Source organism: Sminthopsis crassicaudata, chromosome 5 (assembly GCF_048593235.1).
Source record: "Sminthopsis crassicaudata isolate SCR6 chromosome 5, ASM4859323v1, whole genome shotgun sequence".
Taxonomy (NCBI): Eukaryota; Metazoa; Chordata; class Mammalia; order Dasyuromorphia; family Dasyuridae; genus Sminthopsis; species Sminthopsis crassicaudata.
Genome location: NC_133621.1, coordinates 104,422,796 through 104,439,211, shown reverse-complemented (window position 1 = coordinate 104,439,211; position 16,416 = coordinate 104,422,796). Strand labels below are relative to the sequence as shown.

Genomic DNA, 16,416 nt, shown 5'->3' with positions numbered 1-16,416 from the left:
AATATCTTGGCACTGATCCTGTTAAAAGAACCATGAAGGGGAAGTGGCCCAAGTCTTTTATTTTCTTATTGGTGTCTTATTATTTTCCCCTCCCCTTGGATTACAAACTTGTGTATTTACCAGGAGAGAAACAAAGAGATCACAGGTACAGTGTCCTTCTCTCTTCAAGCTGCTCAGTCTCGTTTCGTAAATTTCAGAACAAAATCCACCTCTAATGACAATCCCTAAAAGCGTCCCCAAACTCCCCGGGGTAAAAGGCCGGGTGAAATCTTGGGGGACGCAATCCCGGACTCTCCGGCTGCCTCAGGTTTTCCACACTTTGGCTCTGTGGGCAAGAAGTCGTTTTCTGGGCCAAAAGGAGGATAGCCTCGCCCTCAAACTTATCCCGGCTCTTTAAACACCGCAGTCAATTACGTTAAAAGGAGGCAGGGAGAATAAGAAGAAAAGAAATGGCGGAACGGGACTATTTTTTCCTCTTCAAGCAGTCGTTGGTTTGGATAAATGTATGGTTTGTGTCTTTTGTTACCCTGTCACCAACATTCATTAAAGTTCCGGTATTACTGGACTACCCCTGCCTCTGAGGGGCTTTCGAGAGCAGGAAAGTGAGATTCCAGATGTGAAAATGGTTTGAGAAGGAAAAAACAGAGTGCGGTGATTGCACGGGCCAGCTTCCCTTATTGTACTTAAATAAATAGCATTACCCCTCGCCCCGGGTTCTCCTCTAACAGTGCCCCCGTGCCCAGTTACGTCTAGCCTGCTTCCAGCTGTTCCTTCCCCGCCCCCGCCCTCCCGGAGCTGCTGGTCCCGTGGGCGCCCAGGGGACCCTTTGCCCGCCTCCTCACCGTGTTGTACATCAGGTTGTCGGAGTCCACGGGCTCTGACAGCTCGCTGAGCTTGCGATCCCAATGCAACAGGTTCTGCTCGCCGCTCTCCAGCACCTCCATGGTGGGCCGGGGAGCCAGCTGAGCCCGGGCTGCGCCGAGGAAGGCGGTGGGGAGACCCGGCACAGCTGGAGCAGACGGGCACCGAGGAGACCGGGTCCTGAATGGGAATCAGGGCTTTAATTCTTGAAGAAGCACCCTCTCCTCCAGCGGGAGGGGAAGGAAAACTTCCCTCCGGGGTCACTCGAAAAAGGAAAGCGGCTGGGAGCGGGCTGAGGCAGGCAAGGAGACGGACAGCTCGGACCCAGAGCGCAGGATGGGGGGCCTAATGGGGGCGCCCACCCGAAGTGCAGTGAGGAGGGGGCGTCTCATCCCAAGAGACTTCCCTCTATGTTTCGCAACATCCTCATCTCCTCAACTTTTCCACAGCTGGTCCAAACTCGAAATTCACTCCTTACTCTGCTTTGCTTCAGCCTCAAGCCTCGGCTGAATTCTCCGCCTCCTCCTAGAGAGGAAAACCAATCGAAGTATAGCTTCATAGACCTAAACCAATAGGTGGCCCGCTTCTTCTCCTCGTCCCGCCTATATGGGCGGGGAGTGAGGACGCTACACCGTCCCGATTCAGGAATGTGGGAGGGAATTCCCTGTTTGACGTCACGAGGGAACTCCTCCTCCTGGAGTCCCAGATGAGGGGTGGAGCTTTGCATTGGGGGCCAATGAAATAACACGAGCCTGGAGTAACAGGCAGGAAAGAAAACCACTGGAGAGTGGGAAACTTTGAGACAACGGCCAATGAAATAGGGACAAGAATCCTTTTTTTTTTTAAAGAACGGGGGCGAGCTTGCTTCCGCTCGTATTAGCCTCATCCAGTTAGGGAAAACCGAGCTAGAGCCGAGACTACTTTAGTCGTCCTGATTTTTATACCGTGATATGTTATAGTTTCCTAAGGGTTTTGGCTGCCTTTAACTCGTTTATTTCAATGTTAATTTTTAAAAATTTGTTAAATATTTACCTAAAATGTTTTTTATTATTTTGTTTTAAAATGTAAATTTAAACAATAATAACTTGTGATTTGTTACCACAAATTAGATAATAGCCACAATGTATTTCAATTTATTGTGAACACCATCCTCCAAGTTCTCTCCTTAACCGTTTCTTCCAGTCCCTTCCAGGACTTTCCTTGTTCCATTGATTCAATACCAGCTGGAATGGGAGCAATTAATAAGGCCGGGACTACATGCCCTCAAAGAGCTTAGATTCCATCCTGCAGAAGTTATTAAAAGAGTTTGTGGATAAATGCATGCAAATTAGATTATGGAAAATTCATAAGAGTAGGAGAAGAAATCACATTATAGGTCCGTTCTACTGTAGGTCCCATCTAATTAAAGATGGATGGATGGAGCAGAGGTGGAATGAAAGAGAGCGAGCATTTATTAAGTTTTTACCATCCACAACTGCTGATGTCTTTTCCACTAATGTTATCTTATATCTACTGTGTATGTATCTTATGTATGTAGCTCTGTTATCTCTCTTATTTGAATGAAAGTTTTTTAAAGGAAGTTTTCTTTATTTCTTTGTTTCCCCAGCACTTAGTGCTATACCTTGTACCTAATGGGCGTTTGACAAATGCTTGATGTTGATTGATTTTAGACCACCTTCCAACAATAAGTCCTTTTGGTTTCAGGTTCATCATTGCAGATCAAAGAGCTAACTAATGGATATTAGTAGTGGGCCTAGAGTCAGGGAGGCCTGACTTCAAATCCACATTTACTAACTGCGTGACCCTGGACAAATCTTCTAACCTGCTATTCCAACAGCACCTACCTCCCAGATTTATGAGGATGAAATGAGGTAATGTTTGTAAAGGCCTTAGTACATTGCCTGGCACAAAGTTGGTACTTAATAGATGCTTCCTTCTTTTCTTCAAAAGCTCACACATTGAGAGTTAGAAGGCACTTTAGAGGCCTTCTAAAACATCTCTTTTATTTTACAGGTAAACAAGTTCCCAGGGATTGTTAAGTGGCTTATCTGATCTTTCTTACCTTTCCACAGTGTGTGAGAATGCCAAGAACCCTGGTATAAAATAGTTGTAAAACCATATTTCAGCAGTTTATCTGGCTGTTACATTTTTGCTTCAGCTTGGAGAAAGTCTTACTCTATCAGAACAATGCTCTTTTGAGTTCTCCCCCCAAAACCAGTTATTTTTCTGTTTTTTTATGGCATACTTCTGCTTTGGGTACCCATAATCTCTGCTCTAATCAAGCTTCTCAGCAGGATGTGGAACTAATCATTTAATCAGTGGTTAGTGGTATCATTGTAACAGTTGCTGACTGAAATCTGTTCCCTTCTTGGGTGAAGCTGGGGAGCCTGCTTCTAGGAATGTCCTAAAGATTCATACTGTAAGTGCCACTGAAAGACTTGAGAACGTGTTGATGTTTTGTAATTGACTCTGGTCTGCTAACCAAGTAGAGAAGAGAAGCCTTTTTGTTCAGTGTCATGGCTGGAGTTGGAACTGCAGTTGCCTTCCAAATGTGCTAGCCGTGAGAGCTTTGGTCTTTTTAACTGCTCTCTCTTTATCTGATTCTTCAGTGATATTTAGTGAGAGTTAGTATTTTAAGGGAAGAGGCCTTAAGCCCTTCTCACCAAGCCTGATGTGTGGCTTCATGAAATAGATCTTAGTCTTTTGTCTCAAAACTTGTTATTCTCCATTTTAGATGAAGGGATTGATATTCCAGACCTGTGTTTTCAAAAGATCAAGAAAGTGACCCAGGCTTAGGGGCTTCCCAGAGTCTGGTTCCCAGTTTCATATTCAACTCCACATTAATCCCTGCTTTTTGAAGCAGAGAAGAATGACCTTTGGGACCCAATCCAGAAGTAGCTAAGATGAAGAGTCATCTGGCATGAATGTCACAACTGAGTGTGAACTTGATGAGATGAATGTTTTTTAGAAACTATGCTAAGTCTGAATCTTTCTTCCCCACAGATGGAGATTAATGTAAGAGAGAATATGTCCTGAAGTGCTGAAGGAAATATTTGTACTTTTATTCCTGCTACATCTTTGAATAAATATATTTTTTATATAAGTTAATTTACATTAAGTGGTTAAATAGAACTGGGTGCTACTCATTGGCATTTAAGAGTGAGGAAAATACAACCAAAGGCTTGATCCAATAGCATTAGGAAAAAAGATACCCTAACTGCTTGTTGGTATGCCTGTCTTCCTTAGGGGGAGATGTAGCCATGTTTCCCTGATAATAGTCTGAAATATATACTACCTACATCAGTTTCTCTCTACTCTTACCTTTTGAATATCATGGTTATCCTACCCTAAGAAATGGTTAGCTTAATAAAAGTTTTCTCCCAAAGGTCAACTAAAAAGCATCCAAAATTTGTACCAAACCTCAGTTCTAAAAGGTCTTCTAGATCTCAGGAATAATACTACCAGTCTAGGAAAACTTCTGCTCTTCCAATTATTTAGGGTCCTAAAATCAGAGAATTACAGAATCTGAGTTAGAAGTGCCTCAGAAGTCATTTTCTCTAGCCAATACTTGGCCACCCCCCAACCCCCACCACATCTTCAACAATCAAACATACAATTTCAGAAGTCTCATTATAGTGGAATTCACTATCTACCAAGTAGCCCCACTTCTTTTTTTGATGGGATGTAAGCTTCTTGAAGGCAGAGACAGTTTTATTTTTATCTTTGTGGGTACTATGTCAGCATATACTATATCATATAATAAATACTTCGTTGATTGATTCTGGATTACTTGAATCATTTTCCAAAATCTTTTTCTAAATGTCTTTTTTTTTTTTATTCCATTGCTACTTTTCACCACTTCTCTTATTCTTATAAAAATGTTTCCTTGTAACAAAAAAAGCAAAATGAACTGGACCAACAAGCTAGGCTGAAAGTACATGCAGTGTTGCAGTACATAAAGTATATCACTTCTGTCTCCAAGGAGGGAAGAATGTTTCATCTTTAGTATTTGGAGCCAAGATTTGGAATAGCCAAGAATTGTTTGGAAGTTCTTCTTTACCTAAAGCTTGTTTACCTCCCATAGACTTCTACTTATTGTGCCTAGCTCTGTCTCCTGGATCCCTAGTTCAGTCATGTCTGACGCTCTGTGGCACCATTTGAGGTTTCCCTGGTAAAGATGCAGGAGTGCATCTTTCTCCAACTCATTTTGTAGATGAGAAAACTGAGAGAGACAAGGTAAAGTGACTTGTCCAGGCCAGATTTTATTTCAGGTTTTCCTGATTCCATACCTGGTACTCTATGCCCTGAAACACCTAAAACCCTTTTCTAAAGTCTTAGCATTGAAGTACTTGAAGACAGCAGTTATATTTTCCCTAAGTTTTCTCTTCTCCAAGATAAATATATGCAGTTCTTTTTATCAAATTGTGTAAAATAACATGGTAATTGTTAGTCCTTTTATTCTCTTGGGCCCCTTCTCTGAACACTTTTGCTCCTTATTGTTTTTCCTTGAAATCCAGAATGCATCATAGTATTCCAGATATAACCTGACCAGGACAAAATGATGAAGAACTGATGCCTCCCTTGTTGTGGATACCATGATTTTCAATGCAGCTTAAAAGTTTTGTTAGAATTTTTTGCCCATCACATCATACTATTGATTAATATTTGAACAGTCCACTAAAACTTTCTGATTTTTTTCATAGAAACTATTCTCTACCATGCCTCCTATATCCTGTTCTTGACCCAAAACAAAAGATTTTTTAAATTTTACTTTATTTTATTTGGCCCATTATTTGAAACTGGTCATATCATCTTAAATATTCATTGTCACCCAATGTGCTAGCTGTTCTCCAAGCTTTGCATTATCCATAAATTTGATATGCATGACATCTATCTATGCCTTCAGTCAAGTCATTGATTAAATTTGGTGACCAGAGAGTCACAGAAATTCCTGGGAAATTACTTAGAGACCTATCTCTAAGCAGACAACAATTATCTATTATACTTGATAATTATATCGTAGATACAAAAATAACAACTATTGTTGGCATTTGGTCATTCAACCAAGTCTAAACCCACTTAACTCTATTTTTTCTAGTTCATATTTCTTTGCTAACACTTTGTCAAATACTTGCTAACATCGGCTATATTATATTCATAACATCATTCTAAGTTACCAGTATAGCAACCCTGTCAAATAGGAAATTAAGTTAGTCTAGCATGAACTATTCCTGATGAAATCATGCTGTCTTTTAATGTTAATAGCTTTCCTTTCTAACTATACTTTTAATTATCTTTTTGTTTTGGTCCAGAACTATTTCATCAATGTAGAAAACTCCCTCTGCTGATAGATATGAGCAATTAGAAAATTGTCTGAGGAATTCAAAGTTTCAGTACATGATCACATGGATCAGAGGAAGGATTTGAACCCTTCCAGCTCTTTATCCATTATCTCATGATATAGAAGGAATCAATGTAAAGGCAGTTTATTGTAAAGGGTCCATGCCCTTCTGTTTTCTGAGAATAGGGGGCAATTGCTTCCAGCCTCATGCTTAGTGAATTTAATTAAATTTTCATTCTAGAATTGAGTAAATAAAGATTTACCAAGGGTCACATAATAAAGGAGTAAAACCAGGGTAATATCCAGGTTTTCTATTGGTAAGTCTAGTGCTCCTTCCATTTTATTGTTGTGACTGAATTAGAAGATTTCTATAAATTTCTATAAATGAATGCTTTTAGTGCCTTCCCTCTGAGAATAGTATCCATCTACACTGTATAGATCTTGAATGTTGTCTCTCATTAGAATTTGATTAGAATTCAACTATATTTCAGTGTCACTACAGAAGCTCAGCAATCACATGAGCCAGTTTTTAAGTTCCCTGGGAAATAAATCATGCAGAGTTTGGCACCTTCTTTAATGGTTCTTTTCTCCATTAGAAAATAATTTGCTTTATTTACTGACTTACTTGTTTTTCAGTCATATTGGGTTCAATCATCTTTGTGAGACCCTTTGGGGTTTTCTTGGTAATAATACTGGAGTGGTTACCCATTTCCTTCTTCAGTTCATTTTACAGATGCGGAAACAGAGGCAAACAGAGTGACTTACCTTCCTGGGTCACATATCTGGTAAGTGTCTGAGGCCAGAGCCCAGGTTTGAATTCAGGAAGGTGAATTTTCCTGACTCCAGGCCCAGCACTCTATCCATTGTACCACCCAATTGTCCATTTCTAATTTCTCTAATTTCTACCTCCGCCTTTCTATTTTTAGCATTTATTTCTACATAATTTTCTGTGCCTGTTCTTGCTCTAGGAATTGCCTCATGATAAACTGGCATAGTGTATAAGATACTGGACTTGAAATCAGAAAGACTTTTATTCGAATTCCAACTTAGATCTTCACTGGTTGCATAATCCTCAGAAAATCAGTTAACATTTTCTGGGCCTCCATCAAATGGAAAATGGCTGAATAAACTGTGGTATATGAATATTATGGAATATTATTGTTCTGTAAGAAATGACTAATAGGATGGTTTCAGAAAGGCCTGGAGAAACTTACATGAACTGATGCTGAGTGAAATGAGCAGGAGCAGGAGATCATTATATACTTCAACAACAATACTATATGATGATCAATTCTGATGGACATGGCCCTCTCCAACAATGAGATGAACCAAATCAGTTCCAATAGAGCAGTAATGAACTGAACCAGCTACACCGCAAAAGAACTGGGAGATGACTATGAACCATTACATAGAATTCCCAATCCCTCTATTTTTGTCTGCCTGCATTTTTGATTTCCCTCACAGGCTAACTGTATATTATTTCAAAGTCTGATTCTTTTTGTACAGTTGTACAAAACAACTGTTTGGACATGTATACATATTTATACTTTAATTTATTTTATTTAATTTATACTTTAACATATTTAACATGTATTAGTCAACCTGCCATCTTGGGGTGGGGTGGGGAAGGAGGGGAAAAATTAGAACAAAAGGTTTGACAATTGTCAATGCTGTAAAATTACCCATGCATATATCTGGTAAATAAAAACTATTAAAAAAAAAAAAAAAAAAAAAAAAAACATTTTCTGGGCCTCAGTTTTTTTATTTAGAAAACGAAGTAACTGGAATCCATTGTCTCTAAGGTCTTTCTTCACTTCAACTCCAAAGAACATCTCTCCAATTATTATTAATTGTTTTTTGTTTGGGGTCATTATTTTTTATGGGCCACCACTGCCTACACTGATAAAAATGATTAAACCTTGAACAAATATTGAAATTATATTCTTCATTAATTTCTGTAGATAGAAATAACAATTTTCTTTAGGTCTTTATCTTCATTCCTTCCTCTGAGAAAGTTCTTATCATTGTGGGCTTTTTTTTTAAGTATGTCCACTCCCTCACATCTTAAAAGCCTTACTCAGGCTAGCCTTCCTTTCTGTCATTTCTCTTACCACATGTAACATTTTTCCTATTCTAAAAGAACTTTTGCATCTTACATATCACATTTACAAACCATTGAAAACTAATTTCTAGTTACATCACTGAATGATTAGAAAAGAGCCATTCTTATTTACACATAATAAATAACAATTATAATATAATATATAATATAATATAATCTATGTGTATTCTGAATTGTTGTGTTTTGGATCCAAATAACTATCCTTAAATCTATGAGTGATGTAGAAGACCCTTACCCAAAATGATTACTTGGAGATCACTCAGTAGAAAGCAGAAAAGTTGTTTATTAAAACCTCCAGAGGATGAGCCAACCTATCATGAGATAAGAAAGAGAAAGCTTGTGGTAGGAGGGCTAAAGAAGTAGCAAAGATACATAGCTTTTATACAAAAGATTACATCACAAGTAAGAGAGCATTGAGAAGGGGAAGAGGAGGCATATAATTAGTTATTGCTATTCAGAGAGATTGGAATGGAAGGTTTCTGTTTCCCCAAAATCTCCTGATTTTTAGGAAACAGAAAATCAGGCCTTCAGGCTTAATCAAGCAGATAGTGGTCAAGATAATAGACTAAATATTGATAAATGTCAAATACTGATAAATGTCATCAGCTCAGGTTAAGTAAATATGTATATAGTATAGGCTCAAGTAAATATGAGCCTGCACATATTATACAGGTCATAGGGGAAACACAGAAATAATGAAAATAAAATACAGAAAAAGAATTCATACATTCCTATAAGTTCTTCACCTTATCTCTCTATTTCATACAAATCTAATATTCTTGTAGGTCTAAATATTTGGCCTCATAGGTAACTTTCTGTGGTGGAGTAGACAGTACAATGAGCTAGGAGTCTACTACTAGCTGTAGTGTAGAGCCTGCTGTTGACCACTATTGACAAATTGTCCTTTCCCCCAGAACCAATAGATTATAATCTCTTGATTATAATTTTAAATAATAGCTTTTTATTTTCCTGCCTTCACTCTCTCTCCTCTTCAATATTTTCTCCATATGACTGACAAACTGACAGTCCTAAAGCACAGTTCTGACCATAGACCTCTCCTACTTGAGAAGTTTCAGAGGTTTTCTATTATCTCTAAGGAAAAAACAAAAAAAGAAGCTCCTTCAATTAGTATTGAAAGTCTTTCATAATCTGGTCCCAACCTATCTTTTTTGTATTGATTTTTCATTACTCCTACTCATGTACTCTGTGTTCAGGCTGTACTGGTCTTTTTTGCTGTACCTGAACACAGCATTCCATTTACCATGTCTGTCTTTGAATAGGTTTTCCTAATGTCTGGAAGATTCTCAATCTTTCTCTCTTCCTCTTGGAATCTGTAATTCCCTTCAAATCTCAATTCAAAAGTCACTTCCTATAGGGGCCTTTCTTGACTTCCCCTTCCCCCTGTCTAATTGCCCCCAGTTACTATGGTTCTCCCTCCACTCCTCACCAAAATGTATTTATGTATTTATTGTTTCCCCCGGTTGAAAGTAAGCTTCTTGAAGGCAAAAGCTGTTTCATTTTTAATACTACCTGACTATCTCCTGGCATAATGTCTTGTAAATAAAGGCTTACTTAGTGAATTCAATTCAATTTCCATTCTAGAATTCAGTAAATCAAGACTTGCAGAAGTTAAATGATTTACCTAGGAACATATTATAAGGGGGTTTAAAGCTGGCCTAAAGGTTTTCTGATGCTAAGTGTAGTCTTCCTTCCATTTTACTGTTGTGACTGAACTAGATGATTCCCAAGGTCTAAATTTCTCTCTGAGAATAGCACCAATTTACACTTATAGATCTTCTATATAGATAGTAATTTGCATGCTGTCTGCCTCATGAGAATTCAAGCTTCTTGAGGGCAGGTACCATGTTTTTTGCTTCTCTTCTCAAGCTACCTCCATGACTCTTTTCCAATATTCTATCAAAGAACCTTGCTAAATTTTTCATGGAAAATATGCTTCATTTTCTCTCCAATTCTATATTCCAAATTACCTCAATATTATTTAAGGGTAGGGGAGAGTTGATAATCTTATAAACTAATGTGTTTATTTATCATTCCTATATAAATGACTCCTACATCTATATATACAACCTTGAGTCTTTCCCCAGAAATATAGTATCACATCACCAACTGCCTTTTGGGAATTTATTTCCAACTATACATTCTTTAAGCACTTACACTCAATATGTTCAAATAAGAAATTATTCTCCTTCCCATTCCTCTCAAAACTTTCCTGTTCTTAACTTCCTTGTTTCTATTGAGGATACCATTATCCCTCTTGTCAGCTAGGTTTACAACCTCAATATTATCCTGATTCTCCCTCCTTGTCTTTCCATTTCCCTCGCCCCCTTTCATCTTATATTCAGTTTGTACCAAATCTTGTTGCTTTTACTTCCAGAAAGCAACTTGGATCATTCCCTTCTCTTTGTTTTCATGAATAGCATCCCAGTTCAGGTCCTCATTACCTTTCAACTGGACTTTTGCAATAGCTTCCAAAAATATGCATAAACAGTGCTCTATGATTTATGCATAGTACTTTTTAAATAATATTTTATTTTTCTAAATATAAAGATGCTTTTCTTTTTAATTTTTAATAACAGCTTTTTATTTTCAAAATATATGCAGAGATAGGTTTTAACATTCACCCTTGCAAAATCTTGTGTTCCAAATTTTTCTCCCTCCCTTCCCCCTAGACAGCAAGTAAATCCAACATAGGTTAAACATGTGCAATTCTTCTAAACATACTTACACATTTATCATGCTGCACAAGAAAAATCAGATCAAAAAGGGGGAAAAATGAGAAAGATTGTGATCCACATTCAGTACACATAGTCCTCTTTCTGGATGCAGATGGCTCTCTCCATCACAAGTCTATTGGACTGGCCTGAGTGCAAAGATAATTTTCAACCTTCACCTTGCAAAACCTTGTGCTCCAAATTTTTCTCCCTTCCTCCTTCCCTCCCCCTTCCCCAAGACAGCAAGAAATTGATATAGGTTAAAAGTGCAATTCTTCTAAACATATTTCCATCATTATGCACAAGTCTTGTGGCCATTACATTGGGCTCCTTTCTCCTCTCCCGTCTTTGATCTATTTTTCACATAGTCCTACAATGGATATTCCTAAAATATGTCTGATCATGTTACCTCTGTGCTAAAGAAAAATCCATTGACTTCCTCTTGCCTTTAGGGTCAAATACAGATTTCTTTGTCTTTTAATGGCCTTTACCATATGACCATGGATGTTTTAGAGGAACTGGCCAATGAAGACTCAATCCTTAGAGCAAGTGTAGATATTTCCTTCCTGGTTTCAAGTTTTGGGGGTACATAAATAATCCCTACCTAGTTTCAGTTCAGTCAACTATGTGGAAACATCCATTTTCTGACCATGCATGGCTGAATATCATTATGTTACATGATGATGAAAATCTTTTTAATTTGCTCCCAACCCAGAAAAAGGTGACTAAGATGCTGAGCCAGATCTAAATACAATATAGACGACCCACCCATCTTTCACTCTCTTTCCTGATGGATTCCAAAATTTAGGCCTGTTTTGAGTTTATATATTTTGAGCTTCCATTCAGTCTTCTACTGATGTCAGTCAGTAGAAGAGTCTACCAGAACCAATAGCAATAGCCAGAAGAATCAAAAAATAACTGAAAATCATTCTCAAGGAGGACAAATCCAGACAGCAATCTTGTGATTTTATGAAATCCATAAGTCCCACCAGAGGAGACCTATTAGAGTTATACCCAACAACTAGAGTAAGTAAGAAAGTCTGCCAGAACTGTTACCAGTGATCACTGCTACTTCCTCTGATCACTGGTAGGATCTGTGACAAGACCTCCAGATTTCCCAAACTTAGACCAGGTCACCTGGATACTCTCATAACAAATATTCATTCACCTAAGATCGAGGAAGAATTAACATAAAAGAAACAAAAGCACCCTATTCTTATAGACACATGGCAGTAATCCATGAAATAGAGGAGTCACACTTCCCTATAAAACAGATTTCTTACCTGGAAATCACTGAGGAAGAGAGCATGAGAATAAGTTGATCATCCCTTTTATATGCACATTTCATTCTGGCTCAGTATCTTCTGAGTAATCAAATCTGGCTTTGTAGTTAATTGAGAAGACTTTTTTATCATCACTTTGTACCAACCTACAACACTAAGTCTAGAGACTATCTTCCCTACTTTTCCACATAATTAGTTGGTTTAAAACCAATCAGGAATTAGAACCCCCACTGACCAGTCAGTCCCTTTTCTTTCCTATCACACTATATTTCCTGACTTCTTGCACAATACTAGCCTTCCTACTTTCCCCATTTCAGCCAAATTGCTCTTTTTGCTATTGCTGATACAAAGCATTTTATCTCCTATCTCTGTACCATTGTATAAGCTGGCCTTCTTCCCATCTCTCCATCTCAGAAGTCCTAGCCATTTTCAAAGTACATACTAAGTCCTAGAGAAAGCCTATTTTCCTTCCTTCTCTGCTTACAAGGGCCGTCTTCTAGAAATGACTTTTTATATATTGTCTATTTAATTTCCTCTGTACATGGATTGCTTTTCCTTTCTCCTCCACAAAAATAGAAGAAACTATTCATCTTTGAATCCCCAGGCCTAGAATAAGGCTTTGTAATAGAGTAATAAAGGCTTAGTAAATGCTCCTTGAATGAATGAATGGTTATAGGGGCAGATAGGTGAACCTGAAATCAGGATGATCTCAGTTCAGATAAAGCCTTGGATACCTAGTAGGGCAGTTAAGTTGTGCAGTGATAGAGCACCAAGCCTGGAGGAAGAAAAGTTCATCTTCTGAGTTCAAATCCAGCCCCAAACACTTACTAACTGTGTGATCCTGGGCAAGTCATTTAACTCTGCTTGCCTCAGTTTCCTCATCTTTAAAATGAACTGAACAAGGAAATGTCAAGCTAAGCATGCTAGTATTTTTGCCAAGAAAACCCTGAATGGGGTCACAAAGAGTTGGACATAACTGCAAAATGACTAAGCAATGGTTAGGGAAGTCTCATCTTCTTTCTGTGTTAGTTTCAACAACTATAAAAATGGGAATAATAACAGAATCGACCTCTTAGAGTTGTGACGATTAAATAAGTTATTATTTGTGAAGTGCTTAGCACAGTGCCTGGAAGAGAGCAGACTCTATATGAATGTTGGCTGTTATTGTTGTTGTTCTTGTTATATGTAAAGCACTTTGCAAAAGTTAAAATTTTATGCACATGTGAGCTTTTGGGAACAACATAGGACAAATAATATAATTAAATTGATTTGGAATTTTTTGGGGGATTATTATTATCCCCTGGCCTGCAATCCTGTAGAATAACCTGTTAATCCTTCCTGGTGGGGGCAGCCTTGAGGGCCCTGAATTCACACCTTTGGCTGTGTTTTTGTATGGACAGGTTTCACCAAAGTGACTGGCCTGCTGTTTCTATAAGAAGGAATGTTATATGTACTTTAAAATATTTAACACGTATTGGTCTACTGCCATCTGGGGGAGCCGGTGAGGGGGAAGAAGGAGAAAAGTTGGAACAGAAGGTTTTGCAATTGTCAATGTTGAAAAATTACCTATGCATATATATTGTAAATAAAAAGCCATAATAAAAAAAAAGGAGGAGGAATATTACACAGCAACAACAAGATTATGTGATGATCAACTGTGATAGATTTGGCTCTTTTCAACAATGAGGTGATTCAGGTAATTCCAATAGTCTTGGATTGGAGAGAGCCATCTGCATTCAGAAAGAAGATTATGGGGACTGAATGTAGATCACAACAGAATATTTTCAGCATTTTTTGTTGTTGTTCTTGTTTTTTTTTTTCTTTTTCATTTTTTCACATTTGATTTGATTTGTATTTTGCAGCATGGTGAATGTGGAAATATGTTAGAAAAACTGCACATGTTTAACCTATATTGGATTACTTGCTGTCTAGAAGAGAGGGAGAAAAATTTGGAGCACAAAGTTTTGCAAGGGTGAAGGTTGAAAACTTTCTTTTCATATGTTTTGAAAAATAAAAATTATTATAAAAAAGGAATATCATAAAAATATGGAGAGTTAGCTTCAAATCTAAAGACAGAAAAATTTCTGCCAGCTTCTTTCCTTTCCCTGTCCAATTTTCTTCCTGGGAAAATTGGAAACTAGTATGGCAGAAACTAGGCATTGACCCACACCTAACAACACATACCAAGATAAGGTCAAAATGGGTTCATGATTTAGACATAAAGAGTGATATTATAAGTAAATTGGAAGAACATAGGCTAGTTTACCTCTCAGATTTGTGGAGAAGAAAGGAAGTTGTGACCAAAAGAAGAACTAGAGCTCATTATTGAACACCAAATAGATAATTTTGATTATAAGTAAAAAAGTTTTTGTGCAAACAAAACTAATGCAGACAAGATTAGAACGGAAACAATAAAGTGGGAAACACTTTTTACATTTAAGGTCTGATAAAGGACTCATTTCTAAAATATATGGAGAATTGACTCAAATTTATAAGAATTCAAGCTATTCTCCAATTGATAAATGATCAAAGGATAGGAACAAGCAATTTTCAGATGAAGAAATTGAAACCATTTCTAGTCATATGAAAAGGTGCTCCAAATCACCATTGATCAGAGAAATGCAAATTAAGACCACTCTGAGGTACTACTACACACCTCTTAGATTAGCTAAGATGACAGGAAAAGATACTGATGAATGTTGGAAGAGATCTGGGAAAACTGGGACACTGATCCTTTGTTGGTGGAGTTGTAAACTGATTCATCCATTCTGGAGAGCAATCTGGAATTATGCCTAAAGGGCTATCAAACTGTGCATACCCTTTGATCCAGCAGTGTCTGCATTGGGCCTGTATCCCAAAGAGATCTTAAAGGAGGAAAAGGGACCCACATGTGCAAAAATGTTTGTGGCAGCGCTTTTCTTAGTGGCAAGAAAGTAGAAACTGAGTGAATGCCCATCAGTTGGTGTAAAGGGCTAGAACTGAGCAGATGCACTTAATGTAAGATAACCTAGCACTTAAAGCTAATTACCAATTGGACAATTCTCTATTAACATATGCTTGGAGGATGACCTTACTCAACTCTGTGCTGACTCGATCTGTGGGTGTGGACAAAGAAGGGGAGGAGAGATTAGAGGATGGAGTAGCACAAGCAGGATCATTCTTTGATGGTGGAGAGAGAGAAAAGAGGTGTGGAGATTCCTATATCTATGCCCTGATGGCGACCCCAAAAGACGAGGAATAAAGACTTTTGCTTATCCTGACTCAGGCTGATTCTAAGATATCCAGGGTACTAATGAGGTCACAAGTTGGAGAATGGCTGAATAAGTTATGGTTATGAATATTATGGAATATTATTGTTCTATAAGAAATGACCAGCAGGATGATTTCAGAGAGGCCTGGAGAGACTTACATGAACTGATGCTAACTGAAATGAGTAGAACCAGGAGATCATTGAATATGACAATAGCAAGATTATATGATGGTCAATTCTGATGAATGTGTCTGATGATTCAGTCCAGTTCCAATCTTATCTTGATGAGAGCCATCTACACCAAGGACTGTGGGAACTAAGTATGGATCACAACATAGCATTTTCATTTCTTTTATTTTTGTTTGCTTGAATTTTGTTTTCTTTCTCATTTTTTTCCTTTGATCTTGATGTGGGTTAAGATTCCTTTCTAATTCCCAGCCCCCATGAATTCCAATGGGAGATATCTGGGCTCTCCCAGCCCCATCAGATCTGAGCTAACCTGGGCTGTCCCAGCCCCCATTCTAATGATCTGCTCAGGTTTCCCAACCCCCACAAACAGCTTCCTCCTTATCTAAAAACTCATTGAATTCTATTCAAATTCTAACCCTGGCTGAAGCTCAAGCCAGAGGCCAACCTGGGACTCCACCCACAAGCCCCTTTAGTTTATAAAAAAGGGAACCCTGGAGTCCACTCTTGGCAGGAGCCCCAAACATGGCATCCTTACGCTGGCCGTGTCAAGGGTTCCTGCCCACCAGTGCCAGCCCTGGCTCTGGTGTCTTTCTACCTTCTAACTTTACTTCCAAACCCTACAATAAACTTCTTTTATC

The 16,416-nt window shown here is 38.2% G+C and overlaps 1 protein-coding gene across 1 annotated transcript in view; it reads right to left on the bottom strand.

Annotated features, from left to right (window-relative positions):
- CREB3L2 (cAMP responsive element binding protein 3 like 2) overlaps nt 1–1,383 on the bottom strand; it is a 157,640-nt gene extending 156,257 nt beyond the window's left edge. Inside the window, exon 1 of the mRNA XM_074267816.1 lies at nt 843–1,383. Coding sequence (XP_074123917.1) covers nt 843–944 — 102 coding nt within the window. The 5' untranslated portion in view covers nt 945–1,383. The remainder of the gene's footprint in view (nt 1–842) is intronic.
- Nucleotides 1,384–16,416: the final 15,033 nt, after the last annotated feature.